The sequence below is a fragment of the Triplophysa dalaica genome, chromosome 9 (assembly GCF_015846415.1).
Source record: "Triplophysa dalaica isolate WHDGS20190420 chromosome 9, ASM1584641v1, whole genome shotgun sequence".
NCBI classification, from domain to species: domain Eukaryota; kingdom Metazoa; phylum Chordata; class Actinopteri; order Cypriniformes; family Nemacheilidae; genus Triplophysa; species Triplophysa dalaica.
This window is the reverse complement of record NC_079550.1, coordinates 19,479,306-19,491,674: the sequence shown is the minus strand read 5'-3', so window position 1 is coordinate 19,491,674 and position 12,369 is coordinate 19,479,306. Positions and strand designations below refer to the sequence as shown.

General features: G+C 36.6%; 1 protein-coding gene across 3 annotated transcripts; it reads right to left on the bottom strand.

The window, feature by feature from the left end:
- Positions 1-1,909: 1,909 nt before the first annotated feature.
- LOC130428680 (uncharacterized) lies at positions 1,910-8,341 on the bottom strand. Of its 3 annotated transcripts, none has more exons than XM_056756868.1 (14): positions 7,960-8,341; positions 7,655-7,769; positions 6,211-6,312; positions 5,608-5,840; positions 5,332-5,510; positions 4,450-4,543; positions 4,045-4,353; positions 3,827-3,944; positions 3,655-3,733; positions 3,451-3,577; positions 3,248-3,352; positions 2,583-2,753; positions 2,334-2,501; positions 1,910-2,248 (listed from the first exon to the last, which is right to left on the bottom strand). In XM_056756868.1, the coding sequence occupies exons 1-7, from the start codon at positions 8,266-8,268 to the stop codon at positions 4,315-4,317; spliced, it is 1,071 nt and encodes a 356-aa protein (XP_056612846.1). In that variant the 5' UTR covers positions 8,269-8,341; the 3' UTR covers positions 1,910-2,248; positions 2,334-2,501; positions 2,583-2,753; positions 3,248-3,352; positions 3,451-3,577; positions 3,655-3,733; positions 3,827-3,944; positions 4,045-4,314. The 3 variants fall into 3 exon arrangements, with proteins under 3 accessions (XP_056612846.1, XP_056612845.1, XP_056612847.1); XM_056756867.1 differs by having other exon boundaries at positions 3,451-3,568; XM_056756869.1 differs by having other exon boundaries at positions 3,451-3,568; positions 5,608-5,705.
- Positions 8,342-12,369: the final 4,028 nt, after the last annotated feature.

Genomic DNA, 12,369 nt, shown 5'->3' with positions numbered 1-12,369 from the left:
TCATACAGAGAAGGGTCTACTGTGACCCATGTGACCTGGACAGCCATAGTCGGCTGGACAGACATGTTCGGTACTATTTTCCAGGGACATAAAGACATGTAGAGACTGTGGGGCTACCTTCTGTATGTTTGACATCAAAAGACACATGCTAGAACTTAAATTTATAAACATAAAGAAGTTATTCAATTTTTGTGGATCATCCTTAATCAGCACATTTAATCTCATGATTCAGAAGCCCTTCTCGGCTTCTATACCAATTTATTATTCAGGAAGAGTAATTTCTTAAAACTAAACAAATGAATGGTTTCAGACATGTTCCAGACAAAGGCGACTTAATGATGTCTCACAAAGGCCATAAGACTTTGGATACAAAAAAGGCAAAAGCATTCAAATGGGTTGAGAATGTGTAAAACATGATTGGGATAAAATCCCTCTAAATCAGGGGTCCTCAAACTTTTTTCTTCAAGGGCCACATAATTCTCCCTGTCTTTAATGGTGGGCCAGGTCGGTTTGTAACAGAAAATAACATGGGCCGGAGGTACTAGTGAAATTATTGTGGAGATTTAAATATGATTTGAAATCTATTTATTATGCCTCCTAATGGTAGAATAGATTATTTTGTTATGCACAGTACAGATAAATGATTACTTTTCAAGAGATATAGCCTATTTAAAGGGCATTTTTATTACTATATAATGACATTTTTTCATATTGAGTGTTACTCAATATCAAAACATTTACTTATGCATATTAATTAACCTTTATCTTTCCCAACTGCTTGGCCATTTTGCCGTCTCTTTTGAAATTTTCCGCTGGTTCGCACGTCAGCTGTACGTTATGTTGCACATACCATTCTGTTGGCAGGTGAATTTAACAAATAATTAGGCCATAACTTAGGAAAATTTGAGTCTGAAAGACACTATAACTTAAGTGCATAGAAATAAAACAGAACACCATCATGAATTACACATTTCTGTGCACTACAATATCATTATGATCGTTTTCTAAAGTATGCCGTCATTGGTGTGAAGTGATGATTTAATTTTGCTGGAGGTTAGGTGCTAACGTTAGTTAAAAGAGGGGGGGGACGCAGACAAAACTTTTTTACAGTGGATTGGAAAGGGTCTTGAATCGCTCCCGCGTCATTAAGCTGCATTTATAACAAAGAATGGCAAAGATGCAGATCTCATGTTAATGCTGCACCTTGTAACGTTACTCTGCTTATGGCGTTCACTCAAATGTGGTGCTGTGAGAACTGAAGAATGCGCTAAATTACGCAGACTAACACAGTTATCAAAATAAGGGTTTTAAACGGGACTATAAGGCGATCTCGAATTCTTGTACAGATTACATTATTACTCACAATATTTTAGGGGGTCTGAGCTAGTTCTTTAGGGGGGCTTTAGCTCCCCTAAAAAGGGCCTAGCAATGCAACTTGATACAAGTGAAGTATATTTACAAGAAAATTGTTAATATGTCTCAGGTGTTCTTCAGAGGGCCGGTCCAAATCTGTTGGCGGCCCACATTCGGCCCGCGGGCCGTAGTTTGGGGACCCCTGCTCTAAATATTCTGGCTCCAAATATGGGTCTGTCCGGTACCACTGCACTCAACCCACGTCTTCAGCTGTTTAGTCCATCTAAAGCAGTGTAGATGCCACCCTGTACAGTATCTTAGAAGTTAAGACATGATGTGTCTATCGCAATGGACCACACAATGAAGACATGACCTCTAACCTAATCTGAGAGAGCATCAGACATTATACGTGCATGTCTCACTAACTAGACAGGTTCTTCAAAGGTCTTCAAATAAGTTTAGCAGTCATTACATTACATTTTGATCGTAATATGATTCTTATCTACAAGTAATATAAAAGCAGAAATGGAATGTAAGAAAATACATGACAACGTAGTAGAATTGTTGAATATCTATTTAATATTTATTTTTTCTCATGCCTCAAACTAACAAACATAGATGAACGCACATGCTCACACCCACACACACAATGTTAACACACATTGCTAATAAACAGATGTATCATCTTCATCAGAGCTCTGATCAGTACTGCTGGAAAGATGGTCTTCCAGACAGCTTACGTATTCATCTTCCACAGTACTGCAAGTTGTCATGTTGTCTATCATTTGATAGCTCTTTTTTAGAGTGTCCCGGTGAGCTGTAAGCTGGTCTAGTCGTCTCTGCAACATACAGTGAAGCCCTTGAATCCCCTCTTCTGAAAGATTCCAAGGGTTTCCTAAAGCAATTTGAAAGTCAAGCGTTATGAGATTCAATAATGTATTATAACACATTTAAAATAAATAACAATGTTACGCACGTACCACCAGCGTTGATTGTGTCAAGCAAACTGGTCATCTTGTCCTGCCGACTTTGCATAGAAAGCCAGTGTTGTTTTGCCTCTTGGACAAGAATGACCTGTTCCTCCTCCAGTCGCTGAATTAGCATGACCTTGTCAAAAACCTTCTTCTTTGTTAAGAGATTGACAGAGTCTAAATTGTGCAAAGAAAAAACATATCATAACAAACCATTATACTTACATGTTAATAAATATCCTGTAGTGTACCATGTACCTTGCCTTGACACCTGCCATGGAAAAACATAATCCGTTTCGAGAACATCTTCAATGGACACAATCTTCAACAAAGGGTCAACAAGAGCATTATGCTGTTCAATTGCAGTAGCCAGCTTTTTTTTCTCCAAATTGATTTTTCTTCTTATCTTGTTTCTCCCTTTGTTTGTGGCTGAAACAATTTAATTTTTTAGGCATTTTATACAACATTACTATTTATATATACACAACTGATAAAACGTTTAAGAATAATTACTCATTCATATTTTTCCACATTTTACTAAACATAGTAAGCTCATCAAACCTTTTTTTAAACTTGATTATCTATTCATAAAAAATTTTACTTTATTTATATCATCTTCAGTGTAGTCACCTCTTGTATAGAATTTGCAGAAACATTCTCTTGGTATTTTATCAAGCAACTTAGGGTTTATTCCCTTAAATGCCTTTTAAACAATATTGTAATGAATACTTGAGTATTGTAAATAAAATAAAATATTAAAAAAATATTAACTCTTTTTATTACCAACTCAAGACATTTAAGCATAACCTTTTAAGCAATGATTCTGAAAATATAAAGCAAAACGTTTCACTCATCTATTGAAAAACCTTTAACCGGTAATGCAAGCAAAAACAGAATCAATTAATTTACATGCAAACACTCACCGGTGTGTCTGTAAAGATGATGACGTCGTTGTTTGATGCTGACAGCCATCTCCTCAATCGTGTTCATTAATGGTTCGACAGGAACATCGTTGTCCCCAGATGTTGCTGTTATGATATTCAAATGCAAACAAGAGTAATTAATAGTATTCTGAACAGCACACTGCAAGGTAATATAACAATATCATTTTGAAGCAACTACATACCAGTGTGGGCCCACTCCTGCACTTCTGTGACCCACTGCTTGATGACTTCATTATCCACGGCCAGTTCACTTTTCATGTCCTCAAGGCTTTCTTTCTCCTTTTCGAGATTCTGCCGAGTCTAAACACTCTAAACCAGTTAGCCAAGAATGCTTAATTTTTAATATTATCAGTCAATGTTTTGCACTCAACACACACATACATTACCTTCCTATGTCTTTGCACATGTTTTGGACTTTGATTTTGTTCCACCCAATGCACTGCAGTGTGAGCATGTCTGTACGACCTTTAAATTTCAAGACAACAACAATGGTATGCACACACTGCTATAATAGAACAGTATTGTCATTTTGGAAACTACTTTTTGGGAAATACACACCGGCTTTAGACATGAACTTTGTGCTTATAGCAATCCTTGACAAAAAGCTATTTGCCTGCTCCACTTCCTCTCCCATGGTATAGGCAGCACCAGTTTGATAGCTACCACTCCATTTGATCTATTGGGGTAGAACTAGTTTAGGAAATGCAGTTTTTTTCTATAGATAAAAGAACAGTTGTAGTTTAAGTTAGAAGAGACAATACAACAATTTTATTTACCTCACATTTTATTCCATGTACTTTAGCATGCATGACTGAGAGGAATGGCTTTTGATGGAGAAGGTTCCTTAGTTCCGGGCAGACCCTGCACACTTTGATCAAGTAGGGCCAGTATTTACACATTATGTCAGCACAGAAAAATGTGACATTTTCAGTTGCAAAGCTCCTTATGCAGATACAATGGATATGCATATATCTCTCCTCTGAACATATTCAGTGCTCTCAAAAGAACACCATGCCTGCAGACAGCCACCTCAATTCCCTCCTCATCTAATCTACTGCTGCTCTTTCTTGAAGACTCTTTAGCAGCTGCAAACGAAGGACAAATAAAACAGGCACCGGAAATAAAATAACACAAATAAAAGAATGTGATGTTTTCATATAAGTACTTGCAGGCAAACTTACATGTGGTACTTTTTTGCGGATATCATCAACAAACAAGGAAACATCTTCATCCTTGCAGAGGAACACTCCATCAAAGTAGCCAGATTCCTTTGAACTAATGAAAGGATTAGACAGAACAGATATTTAACAATTTATTTTAAATGGATATAAATTTAAATTCCTAATTTCAGGGCAATCTTTAAGAATTGTTGCACTGATGATGGGGTATGCAAAAATTTTCTGCTACCTGGAAAACATGCTGCACCAAGGTTAAAATAGTGATTTGATAGTTTTGAAATGACACATGTACTCTACCATTTAAATATTTGGGGTCGACTTGACAAAAATGTTGTAAAGGAGTGATTCACCGGAAATATGTGTTTTTCTTTGTCTTTGGTGTGTTATAAATTGCCCATGCATATATTAGACATGTACAAGTGCAAAAATTCAAGTGTCAGAACAAAAGACGCACTCATTCTATCTAAAGCGAATGCTCACCCAGACCTGCCTGAAATGCCTTGTGTAACCACACACCCACAAATCTACATCAGGTGGTGGTCTCATTTGACTTAGACCGCCCAAATGTATACTCATGTAAGGTGGGCATACATGTCAGTACAATTGCTTTGGAACCTGATGTTCCAAATATGGCAAAGAGGAGATACAAACATGCACCTTGTGTGGAAAATACAGCGTTTTTGAACCTTAAATCAAACATACATATTTTATTACATCTAAAACAAACGATAATATTCGCTTAAGCCATGTCATACGACCCCTTTAAAACCCTTTTAAAGATAAACTGGTGAACTTTTCACCAGTATATATCAATAAATATATCAGTCCAAATATCTCAATAAAATATTTGCTTAAAAAACGTAAACAAATAAATAAAGGACTTACTTTCCAGCCTTTTTGAAGCGGTGAAGTTTGCGGTTGCCATCGACTGCAACTGGTAGCATGAGAGGGGTGCAAGCAGTACACTTGAAATGTTGTGTGCCACAGATCTTGTCAACTTCATATCGACAGATAGACCACTCAAGAAAGCTCTTGTAAAAAGCATCCCCACACAGATTTCCACTCTATTTGAAAATAAGAATAAAATGTACATAACACTCAATCAAAGAATGGAGTATGCCATTCATCACAAGTTAAGTATGGTCAGACAAGTATCCCTACCCTGCCATAGTGTGCCGTCTTCATGTCAAGCATTCTAATGAATGCTAAACGAGACAATCCAGGGGCAGCCATTTTCAAATCCTCAAAGGACAGGAATACTTCAAAATCATAAAGTGTGCTGAAATTAATTGTGCCAGGCCAGTAGCCAGTATCCTGAACTTCTCTCAAACCCGGTACCCAATTTTCTTGGCATCTTTCACAGTAAAGCCGGGGTATTGAAAGATCATAGCGACCTAGAAAGTAATTTATTGTCAGCTCATGGAATTAAAGGAGCATTAAATATTAAAAAGATTAAACATTAGTAAGTCTACATGACGGTCACAAACGTTCATTAACATGTCCCATAAGTCATTATCTTTCCTTAATCCATTTCAAACGCAATTTATATAAACATGCTTAAATTCATTTTTAGATTATCCCACCTACTTAACAATGTCAATGTTACTCTTTTAACAAGAACATAACAAACAATTCTTAAACAATAAAACTTGCTATATTTTTGATAATCTGTTTAAAGAACAACTCAAGTCTTTGAACAAATGTGTTATTACTAAAAATAGTGATAATCAATTATTCATTTTTAATAATCAATTGGACATTTACCTTTCATGTTGATAACAGTAATGGACCTTCCTTTTCCAACACTGTACTTTTTCTCTCCACACTGGCAGATGGAAACTGGTAGCGCCATTGGTAAAAGTCGAGCTAAAATAAGACAATACAAAAAATAAAATTATAATACGATTGGTGCATTTCAAAAGCATATGGCTTGTACATAAAAACTTTAAAGATTTCAAACAATTAAAATGTTAAAAGTTTACAGACAATCATGATGATGAAAGTATCGCCCATCAGGGTCCTGCTTCATCACTGTAGTGGGAGCTACTGCCATGTGGAATCCAGCAATCATAGAGCTTCTGTTGTGAAACACATGTGTACTGTGCACAACAACGTCGCACTCCATACAAATGTACTGCATTGGTAAACATTTGCCTTGCACTTTTGGCAAATATGGGGTATGATGTGCTCTGTCGCAAGCATGTTGCTTATTAAAGATGGTCTAGCCTCCTTCCATTTTTCAGATGAATATACGGCCCTCGTTCCCCAATCTAACGATGCTGAGGTGTTCTCCGAGTGAAAGTTATCACCAATGCTTGACAACATGTCTTGCAATTCATGCAGAAGGGTTTCTGTCAGATGCAAACATCACAATGAACATGATGATAAAAAAATGACAATCTACATAACTTTTGACTTCCAATAGGTGATAGAATGGACTAACTACTCATTTTAATAAAATATTAAAATTACTATTTACTTAAAAATTAGGTTGTCATTGTCATCATACTTTAAATTTAATTTTCTTATTTCAAAAGAACACCGAACAGAGGCAAAATGTTCATGGCTGACAGAGTGAGTAATCAAAACACTGAATAAATGTTATACATTATATAGCTTATCATAAGGAGTTTACCCAAACCTCCTATATGATCAGAGAACAAACAGTAGGTTTACACTTAATACTAATGAGATGATTTGAAACTAACCATGATCTTGCTGACGAAATCCTTGCTGAACTGTTGGCTTTGTCTTTGATTTATTAGCCTCTAAATCTGATAAGAGAAAAGCATATAAAAGTCAAATTTAAATGTCATTCAAAAACATTTATATTGTTATTATTCTAAATAAGTGTCAAGCAACATAATAAACTCTTGTTTATTATTAAATGCAACAATGTGCTTGGCAAATGCAAATATCATAAACTGTAAAAAATGGGCATGAATGGAGAACTACTCATTCTATAAAGTATTGAATATAAAAGAAAACCACAGGGCTTTTACATCATACACACTGCTTTGCATTGTTAATTTAGATAATCTCTTACCTGTGGTAAAATCACATTGCACACAGTTTTAGTTTATTATTCAGTAAACCAGCTTACATGATGTCACTTTACTAACAGTCAAATACTACAGTTTATGCTTACATTCTCAAGAAATGAAAGTCACATTAAAATAACATTTTCCGTTAGCTCAGTAGAACTTACCATGATGGGTGGATATAGATGGCTTGGGGATTTGTCTGGATTTATTCACAAATATGGGTTTATCTCTCTTTCTTGACCTTACTTTATAAGTGGACTTTCTTGAATTTTTCTGTGCCTGTGGAAATAAAGTAGAATTTTACAAAAGCCGTGCATGTCATCACCAGTTACACAGGTTTGGCAGATTAGAAATGACATTTTAATCATTTATATTAATCTTTTAAAATTCTGTCAATTCACTTAGATACATAACGTCTTATTAATATTTAAATAAAGTTATATTTGCATAATATCATATATTACTTTACCGAAACTGGATGGACCATATGGTCATTCTGGTTCAGCTGTTCAATAAGCTCTCTGCTTTGATTTAGGACCTCGTCCAGTCGAACTTTGGGACCGTCATGGCTGAGGTTTTGAATAATCGTTTGACCTTGTTTCAGAAGTTCATCCAGCTCAGTTCTGCAGTAGTCTTGGCTGAGCTTTGCAGCATCAGTTTGCCCTTTTTTAATCAGGCCATCCATTTGATTTATATCGTCAATACGATTGAGCGTTGCAGTAACTGCCTGGCCTTTTTTAAGCAGTTCATCTAATTGATCTTTATCACAAGAAGTCATAGTTATGATAACCAACGTTAATGCAAAGACAGTGTAAATGACCAGAGTATAGAGGCAGAGAAGGAAAACTAACAGAAATGAGTAATTTAAGTTCTTCTCCTCGGTTTTATGGCGGATGGCACCAACGTAAAGGTGCATTATCGCCACCTACTGTGTTGGAGTATGGTCCAGAGATTGGGGAAAATAACGTATAATCTAAGTTACCGCACTATATCAATCTAATAAACACCCAGGGTGCGGCCGATAAATTGTCCGGGGGCAACTGCGGACATTCGGTTAAAAAACTTATAGGTCTAACTTTACATATCAAGTTTCTCTTATAATTTTATGGCGACTTGCATATCACATTTATCCTTCCTGTAAAGGGAGAAAATATCCCGGATTTTAAATTTCAAGATTTATACGTTTCGCACACCGGACGCGCATCACGCCATGTTTCAAAATTGGAACACATCGGTTATATAATGGTACACACAACGAAGTTTTACTGAAGTTTGTTTTCCATTTTCGGCGTCTGGCGGAGGTTCTCCTTCTTACAGTTCTGATGCTCAAGAGGCGACGCGGCGTTGTGCGTCCGGTGTGGAACCCACAAAAATACTTTTAAATTTGACATGGCAGTGAAAGATCTGTCAAGTTAATTCTTTTAAATAAAGGCACCACAAAGTGTCAGTTTAAATACCGATGGATAGATAAGTAAATTAATTGATAACTGCCTGAAATTCGCGGTTAAATTGCAACGGGTGGAATGCGTAACTGTTGATACGCATTTCAAGTTACGGGAGCGTAAAATAATGTACGTTTTAAGCGCATACCTTGCGTCCAAATGGTACGCAATAGTAACATTGCATGCGTACAAATATTAACGAATTGTACAATTGCACTTCACGTATGAGTTTGTACGTTTTGATTATGAGACCAGGCTGAAATATTTAATAGTGTAAATGTATGAATAACCAAGTCTACATACAGATATGTGCTTTATAAAAACAGTTATAATATGTTTATTTATGCCATGATTTATCCCAAAATACCTTTCGCTATTTACGCTTTGCACATGCAGTACATTGAACGTATCAAAATTGGCGTCAATCTGTATGAAGCGCTCGTCAAATGATGAAAAGATTTTTGAAGAATCCCGCTACTGTAATGACGAGTTTGTGTCAGTCTGACATGGTTATCGTTAAGCAAAAATCTAGAAAACATGCCAAACATTACATTACGTTTGGTTTTACATGTAGGCCTACTACTTTAAAGCAGGGAATAGAGAGACCTCCGTGTGTACTCTGCAAAGAGATTCTCCTCAACGAGTGCATAAAACCATCCAAGCTCATCACCTACAGCAGAAACATCCCAAGGAGGCAGGAAATGTGTTTCGCTAAGCAGGTTAGTACATTTCGGCAGCAAACATTGCTCCCTGAGAGGAGTTTAAAGGCATCCTATTTGGCATCCCTAAACAAGCAATTGGGTCAACATTAGGACTACATAGGCATAAGTGCAATGTCTCACATAGCCTTCTACAGTGTACAGCTACGTTTCTACGTCTTTGTCGGACGCTTTGTGGTTGTGCATTTAAAAACAACATAAATAAACAGTAATCCATATACTTTAGAACTCAAGAACTCTTTTTTTATTTTCATTGTGTGTGTCCCCCCTCTCTTGATGGTGCATGCTTTATCAAGTCTCTATTTGGTTGTGTACATTTAAACATTTAAAAATAACAAACAATCATTCAAATGTGTTTAGAAGTCTCTATGTAGTTGGTTGTGTGTGTTTGTGTGTGTGTGTAAAAACCTATAGCATTTAAATAATAACAAATAATCAACAAAATGTACATTTATACAATATTATATACTATCCATGTTTTAGAACTCTTCATTTTCATTTTAAATGTGTGTCCCCATTCGCCTCCCTTTCTTGGTGGTGCATGCTTCAAATGCTCCGAAGTATGTTTTTTATAATCTCCTCCGTTGCATCCTTGCTCAACTTCATTACCGCAGCTGTTAAAGTAGAAAGACAAAAATTATAAATATGCAAAAGCATCCTGTAGTCATTTACAAATTGCACATTTACATTATTATCAGGCTTTGCCTTTTGTTTTATTTTATTTTTTGATTGGTGTTTTGCTTTTCTGCTGTATTTTGTCCATTGTATATTTATCTTGGCTGTGCCAGCTCTCTTTGTGGCGATGTGATTATTTGTTACTGTGTTACTCTCGCTGTGCTTAGTGCTTAACCTTTTCATATTATTCATAGGAACGTGGCAACCCGTGAGCCGGTTGAATTATATTTCTCCCCATACGGTTCTTTTTGATTCCCATTTACCTTTCCCGGATTTTTCGGATTTTTCCAGCTGTGTAACTGAGTGTTTGGTCAGGAGTTCCCTTCCTTTCTTTTGTTTATCTAATTGGAGCCCTGTCTAAATAAACTGTGTTAACCTTACCTGCATCTGAATCCCTTTTTGCACCGTGACACATTGTAAGAAAATTTCGGTTTTACAGTGAAACATACAGGATTGAGATGCAGGACTGATAATTAGAGAGATAAAGTGGAGGTACCTGATTGATTGAACTGTTATTAAGAGCATTCATAAAAAAAAAAGATAGAAGCAATAAAGTAGCTTTCCTGCAGCTCAGTGGTAAGTGCATTGGTTGTGGCTTCGATCCCAAGGGATTGCATATACTGTACCTAAGTATAAATGTATAGGATAATGGAATGTAAGTCACTTTGGATAAAAGCGTCTGCCAAATGCGTAATTGGAAATTATTACGAAAATGTATGTGTATGGCATTTAAGAATATTTTAGGATGCCAATAATCTGTTTGCAAATAAACAAAATGTAAAAAGTTATTATATACGTGTGTATCGATATACAGTTCGGTCCATAAATATTTGGGCAAAACCAATTTTATTTATTTTAGCTGTATCCCTTAATGTATTCAAGTTACAGTTATGTAAGGGATATTGGCTCAAAGTGCACACTGTGATCACTATTTAGAGTTTATTCACATCCGGATAGGCAGAACCAAATGGTTCTTCAGTGGTTCAGGTCTTACCTTTTAGGTAGGTCATTTAGAGTATCCTGGAGAGGTGAGGTCTAGGAGTCCCAACATATTGATACTCAATTCTTGGGCCGTTGCTCTTTTCTGTATACATGACATCCCTTGGCTCTGTCATTCAGAAACATGGCTTTTCCTATCACTGCTATGCGGATGATACACAACTCCACCTGTCATTTCAGCCTGACGATCCGACTGTTTCTGCACGCATTTCAGCATGTCTGAGTGACATTTCGTTCTGGATGAAGGACCATCACCCGCAGCTGAACCTTGCAAAAACAGAACTGCTTGTAATCCTGTCCGACCCTTAACTCCATCACAACTTCTCCTATAGGTCCTAAAGTGGACTCCAATGTCAATCGCTATATAGGGAATAGTGAAGGAGTCAGCATTTTCTTTCAACCTAAGCATAAATCTAACACATACTTAATTATTATTTAAAAATAGTGTGTTTTTCTACTGTTATATTTGCTAAGACTATGAACTTTGATAAATATAACCACTGAATGTCACTGTTCTGCGACATCATTTTCTGTATCAGTTTTGCACGTCCACATACCCTCCTAGCTATGCATTAATATTGAACTTAATATCTACATCCAAGAGGGGTCGTTGTCCGACGTCCAGATACTGACCAGATTTACATGTCATTTAGACGTACAGATATGGTCCTGGACTGAACGACTTAACATAGAGATGTTCTGTACGTCTGTCAGACCTCACCTGTTTGTTGGGATGTACCGAGGAACTTATGGGTTCTAAACCCATTGAAGGCAGAACCACAGGACAGGATATATTCAATATGATCGATCGGTTTATGACAGACAATTCAGTAGACTGGTAAGCGCAGCGGATTTGTAACGCTGATAAAAGAGAAAGCCCCTGACGGCCAAACAAATCATCATGAAGCTCCTGTGGCCAACAAATGGATGATGAATTGCATCAAGTGCTGAGAGATGTAATTAAAACTGTGAATTCTGTCAAATCACATCCATTGAAACACAGACTTTTCAGTTTGCTGTGCAAAGAAATGGGTGCAGATTCCT